General features: G+C 37.3%; 1 protein-coding gene across 1 annotated transcript in view; it reads left to right on the plus strand.

Moving 5' to 3' along the window:
• LOC113503945 (F-actin-monooxygenase Mical) overlaps positions 1-16,082 on the plus strand; it is a 101,283-nt gene that overhangs the window by 22,698 nt on the left and 62,503 nt on the right. The window contains exon 2 of the mRNA XM_026886090.1: positions 14,586-14,772. Coding sequence (XP_026741891.1) covers positions 14,596-14,772 — 177 coding nt within the window. The 5' untranslated portion in view covers positions 14,586-14,595. The remainder of the gene's footprint in view (positions 1-14,585; positions 14,773-16,082) is intronic.

Consider the following 16,082-nt stretch of genomic DNA (forward strand, 5'->3'; position numbering starts at 1 on the left):
ATGAAAATATTTTTCCCCGGGGCTAGATGTATACTTGCCGGCATTATTAACCCTCCACTTATAAAGAGTTTTCGTTAAAAATTGGTCTAGCCATTTTAGGAGCTGTAGAGGCTAAAGTTTTTATCGTCACGTGACTTTAAAATTTTATCTTGTTTGGTAACTTATCGTTCCAATTCCGGTTCCTGATGTCCGTAATAGTTTCTGTTCACTTTCGCTGCGGGTTCCAAGGTAGTTAACTGTTTCCCCTTTGACACAGTTAGCTTAAGTGTTTCGGAGGTTTTCGTTGGTTTCATTGTAGACCCTGGCTTACAGGAGTTGCAATGATGGGCGTGTTTGGCAGGCTAGCTCCATATGAAAAATGCATTGTTTATTTATTTTAATAGTCCACGCAAAATACATTTAGCTAGGCACATAAATAACTTTATCTCTTCCTAACAAAAATAGTCTTAATTAAAGTACATAATAAGGCTTCCTTTTTACGTTATGAAAACCTTGAGTCATCATCTAATCGCTTTAATTTGCGTTAATTAGAAACTTTAATAGAAAGTTATTACAATTAAAATGAGCGAATTATAAAGCGTCACTAAATAGCAATCAGAAAAGCGAAAATAGTCGCATTAATTTGGTAGAAAAATAAAAATAAAAGTAATTTCTTTTAAAACTGTCCTCCGAATAGATGAATCGTGGACATAGAAATATTAAACTAAACTACTAAACAAATATTTATGAACTTTTAACGATAGGAAGCTATGCAATCAGTCAGTAACATTAAGATGCAGTTTATTCCTCTTATAACTAAAATACTCTTGTACCACAATGTTATTGTTGGTACCATAATATTCCAAAAGGTCGTTATCGATTTCTATCGTATTTTCGATCGTATTTTTTTTCAAATCTTAAAATGTTCAGAAAAAAATTGGCTACTATTTTATACGTTATTCGTTTGTAATGATTTTAAACCAGAAGTTCCCAATTTTTTTTTGATAGAAACACAACGTTCTCCGGTAAAACTACGAAACGCTATTGATTCAGTAATTTGAAGCAATTAGTCTTAATTATGATTATGTGTAAATGTTTATTAATGAACTTACTAGAAAGAGTACTTGAAAGTGATTTTCTTATCTATACTTCTATATATAAAGCTGAAGAGTTTGTTTGTTTGTTTGAACGCGCTAATTTCTGGAATTACTTTTTCAAATTGAAAAAATATTTTTATGTTAAATAGACCATTCATTGAGGTTTTAGGCTATATACCATCACGCTGTGACTAATAGGAGCGAAGAAACAAACAGGGAAAAAACAGGGAAAATTATTCATCTTCGAGGGCTTCTGTTCAAAAATTCTTAACTCATATCTTCTAACCACGCGGACGAAGTCGCGGGCAACACCTAGCCTTTACTAATAGGTGAAGAGATTGTGTTTGTAGTATTCTGTAGTGTATTCGTCATTCATGATTTAATGAGAACGTACCTACAGGGCACACTTAACTGAATCAGTATTAGTCATAACTCATAACAGTTTTTATTGTTTAACCTGTCTTGTTTTACTGTTGGTCAAAGGACTTTCTCAAAACCTTTTATGATTCTTTGTACTTCTGAACCGTGAGGCGTCGATCCAACTACTAAAAAAATTGCGTGCGTCTTTTTTTTTCTCGTTTTTATTACATGAAGAAATTAATCGATTAATGCTTACCACGTAGGCTGATTCCATGTGGCCTATGATAGAGAGTCGTGAAAGGATTTGAGGGAGCCCTTTGGCCAGGTGTGGGAGGCAGTGGGATAGGTAAAAAAAATATAATGAATATAAGCGAGTCCTGAAGCGCGGTTTGGCGGACTTGTGGTATCACGGTTTGAAACAGAATGTTAACAGTCGGGACGGTAATGGCTTTATTTCATTTTACTCGTTAAATTAATTCAAACTAATAAACAATATTATTTACAACTTCGATCGCGTCTTCACCGCGCACAGCACGTATCGTGTGCTTCCACGCCAACCCGATCGCTCGCTGAAAAGTAAAACGTGTGAATAATCACCTGAAAAACATTATCCACCATTTCGCTGCGCAGTCGGGTAAAAAGCGACGAGTCACTTTCTATTTGAATGTTATAACATCGGGTGTTGCCAGCCGTGTCATATTTTTGTTTTGAGTTGGTATTTCTCTGGCTTTTGCGCTGTCTTTGCTCGCAGGCCTTGACCTCTTAAAATGTTTTGTTTGTAACAAATTAGTCGTTCTCTGATATAAATAGTAACTTTGATGAGAGTTTACTGAACTTAAACTAATTAAGATTTAGATACTTCGTGTTCATATTGGAACTTTTACAAATAATTTACAAACAAAACTCTGATAGGTGACGTTTCCAATTTTTTTTAAACTTCTGCCACTATTGAAGTCATATTCACAAAGACACCCACACTCAGGTCAAGCATTCGTGGATCACACAAACGCATACACTGGGATCGAACCCGCGACACGTCGCGCTCAGTGGCGTAGTGAACCACTCGGCTATTCGTGTAGACAATTTCACAGAGCAATAAACCAATAACTTATATGTCATTGTCAGTTTGGTGTCTACCTTAAAACATTAGTTCCATTTATATGATTAGACGTGACGTCATCAAATTACAAGTATTACTCACCAACAGGTGTCGCGTTGTGTGACTTATCATGCAATGCGACGAAAATAAGTTCACCGAATTAAGACCTCTTTGCTTTTGTGATGACCTTTTACTTTAGAGTGTAAAATTGTTTTAAAAGTTCTAAAATAGCTTTCGTAACCCCCCCTCCCCTCAAACTCGGTTGCTTCGGAAAGTAGACGGGCCATCCCGGTTAATAAAAGTGAGTAAACCACTATTTAATAATAGTTACGTTCTAAAGCAATTACGTAAAAGTCAATTCGGGCATTTTTTGGGGCTTGCCTAGTTGAATATGCGTGTGTAATAAAGTGATATAGTTGGTGGGAATTTTGGTCCTTAAATAACTGAACCTCAATGTATCTTTGTGATAGGCCAATAATTGTCTCATTGATATACAAAGTCCTCTCTCCGTATAGAGAATGATTGAGCATTGATTACCACGCTTTAGCTGCGGTTTTGCCCACGCGTGCTCACTACGGATTGGCAAAATAATCATACAGGTTGATAGCTCCATCTCATTTACAATAAAAAAATCTCAACATGGCTTCTTCATGTTAGATATGCTCCCATGCCAGACCTTAAAATTGACCGAGTGTCATCCTTTGACGTAATTGCATGTATTGCAATAGATTTATTTATTTGTTTGTATTAAAAAAATTATAAACGCCTGAAAGCGAAAACTTTAACCGCATTCTAACTTTTAATGCAAAACAGACTTAATTGAAATCGCTTTATCCTTTCTCGAGATATAATGCCAAAAACGGACAGACACGTCAGATTTATCGGCACCCCTCTTTTTGCATCTCAATCCTGATATTCGCGCACACATCCGTGACTCCTGCTCGATCGTTTTCCGCTGACGCGAACCATCCTCCTTAAATAGTCAGCTGCAGAACCCGTGGGCCGTAAAGATGCTGACTCAGACCACTTTCCGGATAGCGAGGGATATGTTTACAGTGTTTTTTTTATAGTACCAGTTTGCTTGTGTTGTTGTTTGTACTAAGATATAGCTGTGTGGTTCAGGTCACCACGCCAATTCCACTGCGCGTCGTGTTGAGCGTTGGATCCCCGTGTAGGACAAGAATTTTGTGTTCCATGAGTATTCTGAGTCTCGGTGTCTTAATGCTCGTGATTTGTATGCATATGAACACCCCCGCGACACGAGTATCTAATTCCTTACAGTGAGAGTTGTTTTATATACATAGAAAAAAAAATGGATTGGTCAAATTAAGAAAGCCAACTGCCACGAAAGAGGCCTATGCCCAGTCCAGTCCCATAAAAAAGTTGCAATAAAATACCAATTTAGCGATGAGGGTATGATAGTAGACAGTACTAGACACTTGTCTTTCGGGGCTGGACTGTTATCGCTATAGAAAAAGTATTTATTTCGATGCGTCATTATTTGTACAAAGAAAGGTTGCCTTCTTGAGTGACGTCATACCATTGGCTATAGTAGGGACGCTTGGTGCTTCTACGTTTAGCGGTGGATGGCGAGATGCTGATACTAATTAAGTTAATTGTGGAGTTTACGTTACGAAAATGTTTGTCTTTACTTGCCTTCCTTGCTAGGGCCCTTGCTTAGTGTTGTACAAATTACAAGAAAATCTCTCAATAGTTGCACATGGGTATAACATTTTTTTTGTGCTTTAATGCGTAATAATGGATATTAACGTTTGCATTTTTTTATAGCAAATGGAACTTATGCGTGACGTCACAATTGTGCATTCGTTTTAGTATGTTGTTGTCAAAAGCCCTCGTCGTTGTCAAAGTTCCTAAACTTTAAGTAGTTTATCTTGATCAGCATTTGCTATTCAATATTTTTAATAATATAACTAAGACAGTAAATAGATATTTATACTTCATAACTAATCATCATTCCTTTTGATTAATCATCACATTAATCATATCAGTTTCACAATAATTAACAATCATCAAGATACAATTAATTCCTAAAATCGTTTGTCCGACCGACTGTTTCGACTCATACGTATTTGTGTCCGAAGCCGTGGGAGGTAGCAAGTACTCGTACTAATTATTTTTATCTCAACAATCTCAGTCTATCAACAAGATCGTGGAGTGAACTGTGTGATTGATGGAGTGATTATTTTTGTTTGTGATCTGATCATACCTCGCATTATAGTAAGGGTTGTTCCTCATTTGGACGCGGGCTTGGCAAAAATATCATCGCCATGGCAACAGTTGTTTTTGTTACCGGTATATAGACGTAAGTAGACGGTTTCTTTGCTGTTTCTTCACTGGCTAGCGAGGGACTTCGTCAGCGTGATTATGAAGAAATACGTATAGGAATAAATAAATAAATGAAAAATTGATATTTTAAAATGCTCGGATATTTAATAGCAGCAGAGCGAAAGCATATTGTGATGATATGTCTCCTGTAGCCTGTCACATTAAATGGACTAACTGACATTGAAAGATTTTTTTCATATATTACCTTTTTCCTAGATATCGCGCTCAAAAGCACTGAGCACTTACAGTCAGCTACACAATGAGATTTACAAAGTACCAATATTTTCTTAGGTAATCCTGATATTTTGGTCGTCTACTGTCAAGATTATTTCTTTACCTAATAGCACATTAGCAACTTATTTCATTTGAAAACGTAGTTTTTTTTTTTGTAAAATGGATGTATTGAAAACTTTTGTTGCTGATCGTACATTGTCGCACTGCCAATTAGTCATTTTGGCACGTCCCTAATTGATTGTTCTGTGGTAATTGCGCGTAAGACGGATGAGTGCTGAATTAAATTTGTTCTACCAAAGATCCTATGAAGTTTTCATAGTGACGGGTTTTGTAATACCACCTCAAGCCATAAAAAAATAATAGAAGCGATAAGGTTGAAATTCGTTAAACATCCGAAAAATAGTCAGCGTGCATATCTGTCACAGTTTACCATCTAAACCTAACTGATATTGGTGCATCTTTAAAAGGATAGCCGAGTGGTAAAGGTTATCATGCCAAACCCACTGTACGCAACGTGTCGCGGATTCGATTTCCGAGTAGGCTAACCATTTGTCTGATCTACGATTGCCTTTTCTAAGTTATGGTGTCTTCTTGCAATGTGACTTGAATATTTGTGAACTCCCGCGAAACAAGGTTTCATTGCTTATTTATTAAACAAAAATTGAAAATGACCTTGTGGATCTCAGGTGTCACCATCATCGCCGGCAGAATCGTAGGCACTGCCTAGTCTTTTTATATAAGTGTTGGGCTATTAACACGTCTGTTGATAACACTATTAGACCTGCGTCATTACGTGTCACGCCCGGTAGCATGAATTCCTCAAAGCCAAGTAATTTGCGATCGTTTGTCCGACTGATGATATAATTCATTGCTCTGATAAGTCCGACAATCGAAATTCGACCTTAAAGGCAAATAGCATAAAGTTGCTTTCAATGTCATCATCGAATACAACACAAAGGAAATTGGACCTAATGGTTGCAATATAATATAACCTACTTTAATTGTTTTAATACTAACACTGATCTGCGGTTGATCATTAATAATTTTATTGCTATGAACATAGTTAGAAACGGTGACAATTGAATTAATGACATTAAGTGTGGAAAGCCGGCTGTGCGTTTTCTTATTATCGTTCAAAATTATTTCGCTTGAGTTGTTTAGCTGATGGTTTTTTTACTAATATATTTTATTGTATTATAGTTATATAAGTATAGTTTACAGTAATCATTATATTATAGGCCCAACGCCTGATGAACCAATCAAAATTTGGGAAATGGGGCGTGACATTCGACTGTCTGTATAATGTGATGAAAAAGGAAATCATAGGAGGGTTTTTTTAACGTCATTCTTAATCTGGGTATAAAAAAAAAACATTTTGTCTTAAGGCGGTCGCGCCACAAGCACTGTACCGAGCTATCAAAAGTCTAACCCACTCGAATGCTTAACAAAATACTGTAGGCATATCCAGGTTTTCTTCTTGTCCTGGTCTGCCAAAGTTTGGAAAGGGCAACCCTAAATTTACCCGATGCTAATTGAACTTCTCGCACGCGTTCGCTTGTTAACTTGCCGAACTTTCTTTTAAACTCCGCAATCATATGTGTACATGTAAATTTGATTCGGAGCACTCTAATTAAAAGATTTTAACGCAAATAGCGTATTGCACCTTTTGTCTCAAGTCTTAGGCAAAAATCACTTTATGCGAATGCTCACAAGGTTCATTATGGAATGACTGTAGTATCTGGCTTATTTAGCCTAGTGTAACGGTCGGCGTATATTATGTGGTTAATTTATGAACAGGTAGTTTTGCATAATCGTATTAATATAGCGATTCAGTTTCTCTAACGTCATTTTGTGATGATTTTTTTGTTTGATGATAGAGCGACGACTAATCGATGTTCGGATGAAACGTGACGCGTGTTATATTTGACCCATCGACCATCGCGTATTTTCTATGTTATGAATGATAGGTGTCTTTGTTTGCTTGGACATTTTCTGGCTTATGTTTATGTAGTGATTATGATCTAATATATATAAAATCCTCGTGTCACGGTGTACGTAATTGAACTCCCCAAAACGGCTACACCGATTCTTATGCAATTTTGTGTGCTTATTTAGTAACAAATCCCACGGGAACATAAAATCCAAAGAAGAAACTGTCCTATGTGTTAATTCTGGTTATAAACTATCTGTGTACCAAGTTTCTTCTGAATCCGTTCAGTGGTTTTTGCATCCGACATTCACACATACAAACTGTGACGTTTATATTATTAGTAGGACTATACTGTTACAGTAACATGTATGTTTTTGTTGTTTCGTTCGTGAAGCCGTAGTGCCGTATGACTTCAAAAGGAAGTTTCTTGTTAAAGCGTCTCGTCGACACTTCACTTATACCGAGTTCACCCTATAAGGGTCATGAGAGTATCTCTGCATAAATTAAGCCGCAAGTGTTCGAGTCAGCCGCGCTTCCCCGCTGTGAATGTGCATCGAGGACATCGTATAGAGTAGTTTTTAATGCTTTCCTTTCTAATGCATGAAACCGTTGAGGGTTTCAGAAATATTCAATCGAAATGCACAAAGATCAGGCTTACTGGAAAAAAAATGTTTGTCTCATTTTTTTGACGATTGCCTGAGATAATCAAATTCACAATTCTTAAATATTGCATAGTGATAAAGGGTTTCATCTATACCCCACGGCTTTCCAAACAATTAGGGAAATTAAAGCACGTTTTTCTCCACGTGTTTTCACCAAACATCAGTTTTATTTAACCACCCAAACGTACTTATATTTGCTCAGGAACATGCCTCCAAAAAACCCGATAACTTTCAAAGAAATCACGTTTCGGTAATTGCGAAAGTGCGAGCAGTACAGACGTATTTAAAATCGTGAAGGTTCACTTCCCGGTTTGCACGTCGACGCTACCCTCCGACATTTGTCAAGGGACCGCCGTCAGGAGCGGTCGTGTACCAACCGCCCCTAGCAAACCATCACCTGCCAACAACTTGAGAACGACTTCAAAGGTTTTTAAAATAATCAATGTATTAGTATGGTGCGACATATATCGTGCAAGTTGTAATACATTGCTGGCGATGATACAACACTATTGAACACCAGTGCTTAGTGACCACGCAGTGTATCGCAACTCGTACGATATTTCTCGCTCCGTCTAAATGCACCATTAATCTGCCGGTTTATAAACAAGACAAGGACTTTAATAATTATGTATTTGCTTTTGTTTTCTGCACGCGTAAGTTGTTTTTATAAATGTCGACCTTGTGTCTGCAATGCGAGAGTATCATTTTGCTGTGTACTGAGTAGGGTGCTGCTTTGCGATATCTTTGTTACAAATTAATTATATTCATTTCTCTAAGCGTATAAGTGAGATGATTTCAAAGTGATTAATGCGTTCCTTGTGTTAATTATAGACTACTTACTCTGTTGTTGTGAACTATGGTTTTAAAAATTGCTATTGCGCTTTTTATTGTAATTTCCCTAATTCTGTAGATACGGCTTTGCGAAATGTTATTAGTCATTGTCTTGTCTTGTTACCGGTGATATTTATTCAATATTATTGTTGAAATGTAATAGTTGAGCACGATTTTAATTAATAACATTGGATGTGGGATACACGATAGCTAGTCAAGCCAAGTTCAATATAAATGGTCAGTCAAGATGTGTGTTATGGATTTAAATAATACGCATATATGGACACAAATCAAGTTTGGTTAATTAAGATCACGTCATATTCCGATTCAAAAGGGTTTAAAAATTGCCAATTTCCGTAATTTAATTTCATATTATGAAAACATAACTTGGCACCTATTAATATATCTAATATATTGTCGTTAAAGTTGTCAACAACCAAAAAATATATAACCGACTTGGCTCACATTTTCCCTAGTACACTTGATTATTTCTAGTATAGACACTTAATGTGTTAACACGCCGATTAATAAACCATTCATTGAATGTCATTTATTGACACTCAAGTCGTGTTAATAGCTTATAGAGAGTTTTTCATTCATTGTGAAATCATTAACTGTCTTTATCGAACAGTCGTGTGACAATTCGATCGCATCATTCAATAATTATGTTTCCTTATTGTTATGTTGTCAAGACGAAAGTAGTTGTTTATGTTTACCATTAGAGAATTTATTTTCATACCTTATATGGTATCCTACTGATATTATAAACGCATTTTTTTTTATGTATAGATGTCTGTTCCTCTTTCACGCAAAAACCATTGAAAGGATTTCGACAAAACTTGGTACACCTATAGTTTATATATTTATAACCTGGATTAACACATTAGATAGGTTTTTATCCCGTTTGCATGTTCCCATGGGATCATTTTCGAATTGAAACCTGCAACAGCTAGTTGTGATATAAAACGGTAATGTCTGTATGTCATTGCGCTTTTGTTTACTTCATTGTGTTTTTCCCTCTATACTTACACTAGCTCTTGCCAGCAACTTCGTCCGCGTGGTTAGAAGATATAAGTTATGATTTATACCTGCCCTGTTTTTTCTATATTTTCCATTGTATCTTCGTTCCTATTAGTCGCAGCGTGATGATTTATAGCCTTAAACCTTCCTCGATGAATGGTCTATTTTGAATTTGAACCAGTAGTTCCTGAGATTAGCGCGTTCAAACAAACAAACTCTTCAGCTTTATATATTAGTATAGCTAACTTACCTCTCAAGCGCTGATGCATAAATAGAGTAATCAAGTAATAAATACCGGAAACAATAACTCCTCAGTTGTCACCCATCACCTCAGAGTGTATCGCTTCTCGAGTGGAATTGCAAACGAGTTCGTTGCACTGAATAACTGATATCGTTGACATGCGCGTCGTAACGTCATACGTTGGGGTCTACCATCAAGTCTAAGAGTGATATTGTAGTATTGGTACAAAGAAAAGGACGCATTATCCTGCGAGTCTCTTCATACGAAAAAGTGAGGGGTACCCTCTTTACGCCCGCAAAACGAAGTCTAAAAGGACTAACACTTGCTAGAGTTTCGCAGAGCGAGCGTGAGCAATCCCGAATTAAAAAATAGTGACAAACGCACATCGCAATACACGGCATATAGTGGGATCTCTCTTCAGAGCTTCTTACTGTTGTTGAGTGTCCTTTTTAAAGTACTCTAGTAGGAACTATCGCGTCTGTATAGAGAGTAAACACACACCTCTTGTATTTAATATCTTTGTTCCACTGCTAAGTAACGGCCTCCTCCAAATCATTCCACTATCTTGGGTACAAGCCCACGGGGTTAGTGATTAGATCATCCCGCTACCACTTCCTAGGACGCACACGGCGGCGCCGTCCTTGCGATTGACGTGACCTGTTGGTAGGCCCCCAGATTACTCATGAGTTGACCGGACAAGGCAAGGAATTGATCTGTATTGAATAATATGGACGTATTCATTAGATTATCGTCAGTGGAGACAAAATAGGCTGGCAAAAAAAGTATTTAATGATTTTAAGTGTGCAATTAAAAATATTTCATTGTCATCATCATTGGCCTAGCCTTTTCCCAACTATGTTGGGGTCGGCTACCAGTCCAACCGGTTTCAGCTAAGTACCAGTGTTTTACAAGGAGCGACTGCCTATCTGACCTCCTCAACCCAGTTACCTGGGCAACACGATACCCCTTGGTTAGACTGGCTGTCAGACTTTATTCAGCTTCTGACTATCTGTAACGACTGTCAAAGATGTAGGAATAACAGCCGGGACCCACAATTTAACGTGCCTTCCGAAACACGGAAATATTTCATTGTATGATAGAGTTAAAATATCGTGATTGATGTGGATAAGTAAATATGTTGATAGTACCGAGACAGCCATCGACATCAAACCTTTCCTATGTGATGAATTCGACCGCAGTCCATTGTACTTCACAATAGGTCAGGACGAATTTTTAAACTTGTATAATGTCATCGTAGTTTACTGATGTTGCCGTCGTTATTGTAATTCGTTGTCATACGTAATTGGGCTCATATTGTTGCGGCTAGTTATGAAATAGTTACTGCTGCCAGTTGTTTTTTATTGACGATTGTATTTTATTGTATACCTAAGGTTGAGCTTCGATTGGTGTTTTTGATTTGATCTTGCAGTATTTTAGGATATCATCATTAATCTTTTTCAATATTCCTCGATCCTGTATGTTCATATTTTATAGAATACTTCATGACCCCTCGAGCCCGCCCGCTCCTAATCGGAAATCATCGAAACTATCCGTGTATCAAGTTTTGTCTTAATTCGGTCAGTGGGTTTTGCGTAAAAGAGGAAAAACAGCCATACCACAAACTTTTGCCTTGAAATATTAGCGGGATGGATAAAAGGAGTTTTACATTGACAGGTAGATGACTTAATTAAGCTAATTACCTAGATGAAAATTCGAGGCAAAAAACTTGTGCCCGACATTCAAATGCATTATATGGGAAACAACGGTTTAATACCCGACGGTAACCTAGGCCATCATATTGTCTGGCTGCAGTCTGCGAAAACGTTTCCGCTCGGCCCCCAACAATAGCGTACGGGGAAGCATTGCAGTGGTTTCAGCCGGTACTAATGTATTATATAGCTATATGCTATCCCCTTTGTCTAAAGCGAAGCGATGGAAGTCCATGAAGAATTTGTCAAGTAATTTGAAAATGTTCTCTGGAACATACCGTACAAGTGATTGTAAAAATGTCCACTCGGACGAAAAAGCTGGTCAACTTTTTTCCCATTTCTTTCACACTACGCCATCTAGTCTCAAACTAAGCAAAGCTTGTATAATGAGTATTAGGTTACAAACTTTTAAATTTCTAAATAATAATATATATAAATTACACCCAGACCCAACAGATACGATCTTTTGCTTATCACTCAACATTTTTCTTGGGTAGGAATAGAACTCACGGCATCCAGTATAGCAGTCAGGTTTATTAACCACTAGAGCAACAAGCCAGTCAAAATTGCGAGTCGGGTTCGCGTACTATGGAATCCGTATCAGCATGCTTTAAAGTCTTATGTCATTTTTATAAATCTTAAAAAAAAACATGGTTGTTGTTTTGCGGCTCCTCACATAATTATAATAATTTTTATTCTGTTTTAGTTTTTGTGATCGGCTACAGAATGTAAATCTATGAAAATTAAATAGACCTACAAGGAGATAGGTACACCAAAGTGACTCGGGGCAGTCTGCAGTCTTAGCTAAAGGGTCGTTTTTAACCTTTGGGAACGGAAAAGAAAAGCATTCGTATCGTCATTTGTATGTTAACGATAATACTTAAAGGAAATCAACTTCATCAGAAGAGCCTAGATTAAATAAGGAGATCCAATAGATATATTTGTATCTGGATATAATTTATGTGAAGTCCGAAGTGTATCTTAGTGTTTTTGGCACGTAATATTCTACGTATCAATAATAGAATTGTGATTTGTTTCTCTGGAATATTTGCTGCAAGTGAACCGGTAGTGTTTGTTTCATGACATATATGTACCTATATATAAAAATAAATCTCTTTTTTCCATGGGCACGGTTTCACTGTTGGACTGACTTTTTTAATTATTTTTGTGTTGTATTTGTTACTGTGAAGAGAAAAAAAATGCGGGGAAAATTTAAGAATACTTAACCACCATATTGATCCTGGCAATTGTTGCGGTAGTGATTTGTTATGTCCATCTCAGCCCCCAAAAATATAAAGGCACCGGGAACGGAACCTACGTATTCACGACTGAAACGCCAAGGCATAGCTAATATATCTAGTACATCTCTAAATAAATACAAATCTAATTTTTAATAACTGCTACACAGCCTGCTGATTTAATTCTGAATTGGAATAAAAAACTGCTGAATATGGGCTATTTATATTGAATGGCAAATGGCAAGCCACGATGATACAGACTTCTTTTTCTGCCCGATTTAATTTCATTTTCTGGTTAACAATATCAGCTAGTTACCTTACTCTGTTCTAAATTACGTTTCAATATATTTCGTAATTTACGCTAATCAAGTCTACCGTCACAGCTTCGTTATCAATGACGTCACCATAGGCGTCACCTATCTATCATTGATAACATACTATTACGTAACGCGCTTACTCTCTGCGTAAACGTGCACTTCACTTGATTGTGAATGAACCAACGTGACCGATGCACTTTGCACAGCTAACCACGTAGTAATCTTAAACGTAATCATAGTGTATGCTAGCTGCTTGACTAGTCTCATACGAATAAGGTATTTGATTAAGGCCCGATTTTTCATCATTCTGAGGAATAAATATGGCCGTTTGACATATTTTCTATACAAAAGCTGTCAAAACGACAAACATATCAAAAAAGTTATCTGGCAATTGAAAAATCGGCCCTTACTCTAAAAATATACTAGTTTAGTTTAGTCCGTTTTTAGATTAGAAAAGGGAAAACGTATTTTTCGTTTATCTCTTCCTTCTACTGCTTAAGCTAGAGTCACTGGTTTGCCCACTCAAAGGATGGGTGTAAAAGTCCACCTTCCTCTCTTCCTAATAACGGCCGCCCAGGACGATTGGTTCGTCTTCATTTTCGGCAAATTGTATAGTACCTTGACCTAGTACTCACATTAACTGAGGCTTGTAACCGTTAGATAAAAATTTCTTCAAATGTCCTTCGGCGTTCAAGCAATCTTCACAATAGCTACAAAATCAGAAGTCTAATCTTTCAAGCGTAACAAACAAACTGACATTCGTATTTATAATATTAGCTGGTCAGTATTTTGTAACGAACAGGTGTGCTGTTTTATAATCCTCTGTTATGATTCAAGTGTCTAATATCACTGCGGTATTGTAATTCGATACTCATGTAAGATTCAGTTCCCAGTTTGCTGTTCTGCATGTGCGTCTTAAGATGACGATCTCGGTTCATTTAAGAAGTTTAAAATCTTGTTAATACACGTCTTGGGAGTTTGATCTAAAAGTTGTTCTTAATAGTTATTGTTTTGAATATGTATTTGGGACGTGTGTCTAGCTCTTCAAGGTACACTTTGATTTTTTATATTAAAAAAAATGATTTTTTATTATGATAAATATGTAGGTATTACCTTGATAAATACAGCTTTGGCTTGGAGCTTGCCTACATCTTTTTAAGTCACAAAGCCCGCGAGTCGCCATTTGATGTAATATAGCAAGGAAAGCGTGGCATTAAAACGCATACAATTATTTGTTTGTGCAAAAAATTAGATCTTGAGACAGGGCTCGAACTTGTCTGCGCTCGAACAGGCCGACGAAAGCGTCACGCCGTAATTAATAAATGAATTACTAAAATTCCAAAATCCCCTGATGATTGTCACAGTCTTGTCTTTCCAAGAAACTTAACCACCGGTACCGATCGCCTCCCATTTCTCCAATTTCTTCATCATCTTCAAGTCCTAACATACTTATTGAAGGTCATCACTTATCGTCTTCGTCTGTCTGTAATACTTATTGAATTTTTTCTTTCATTGTCCACAGCAGCATCACGATGAACCGCGGGGCCCGCGTCGAGCCGACGCCGCCGGAGTGCGCGCTCGCCGCCGAGATGTTCGATCACTTCTGCTCGGCCGGCACCATGAAACAGATCCTCGCTCTGCACCGGGAGATCTGCAACACGCTCAACCTCAAACCCAACAGACTACCGGACTTCTATCCTAAGTTAAAGGTGAGGATAGAATAGATTATTGCATACCACTTAAGTACAGGATTGGCTACATGGTTACATGGTGCCACAATGGGTGATCGATAATCTAAAACGATAATTCTTTGATACTTCAGAATGTTCTGTTAAAACTGTCCAAGCTACGAGGTTTTATTCTAGGATAAAAAGAATCAAACCATTGCCTTATAATAAAAATTGTGTGTTAAATTCACTCTTGAAAATGTTACCGTAATCGTTAACTACCGTATATTAGTAATATCCCCACATTACTAATATTGTATGGGTTAATATTCGAGGATAGTACTGAAAACATTAGATAGTGAAATAACAGGATACTACCTACGAAAAGCCATACTGATATCTGCTGAACAGAGGAAAGCGCTTAGACAAAGCGAATTAAAGTTAAAGAGAATGACTTACCCTGTCGTTATATCCGATTTATACTGAGGCTAGTTAGTCCAGGCGAAAAGCCAGACACTGAGATTTTATCGATCGACGCTTCAGACCAGAATAAATGGCCGGCGAAACGTCCACAGACCTAAGGGTTCAATGAACTGAGGTCTTTAACGAAATTAGGATTGAATCCATACTAATTAAATATTATGAATGTGAAAGTATCTCTGCCCATCTGTCTTAATTTGGCTTAAATATTGTTTATTTAAAATAATGAAATATGTGCTCGGATTTTGGGTATTTTGATTTGATTTGATGAGGGGTAAATACAATATTTAGACTTGTATTTTATTTCGGCATTCCCTCGGAACCACTGCGCGCTGTAATCTGAATTCCACGCTAACGGAGTCTCGGGTCATTTTGACCATAGTCCAGTGAGGCAGTTACCTGATCTATAAAAGTATCAAAAACTGCTTTACCAGTTACTCTTTTCCCGAATGGTCTACTCGTTTATATTTTTGGGAAACCCTTAAGAAACCCTCCCTTATAACCTTACTGTTACTTATCTTAGGCTAGACAACTGTGGCAAGTTTTGCTGTCGGCTTTTGTCCAGCAGTGAGCTAAAAACGCTTTGTTTGATTTGACTTTTTTATGTCATTCACCGATACGCAATGACTTTACCTCAAAAGCCGGCAGTTACGCGGAGACGCTTGTACCGTCTCTAATGTCTGGCGGTGCTTGCGCGGAGTCACTCAAACCGCATATTCGTTCCAGATAATTGAAGCTAATTGCAGAAAGGTGTCATCTGTTTCTATTAGATGAATTTCTCTCGTCTGCTTTTCACTACTTAAGTATATTGAGTGTGACGCATTTTATTCAAACGGTGTTTTGCGCGCTAACGTATTTAATCCTTTTGTCGT

The sequence above is a fragment of the Trichoplusia ni genome, chromosome 20 (assembly GCF_003590095.1).
Source record: "Trichoplusia ni isolate ovarian cell line Hi5 chromosome 20, tn1, whole genome shotgun sequence".
Taxonomy (NCBI): Eukaryota; Metazoa; Arthropoda; class Insecta; order Lepidoptera; family Noctuidae; genus Trichoplusia; species Trichoplusia ni.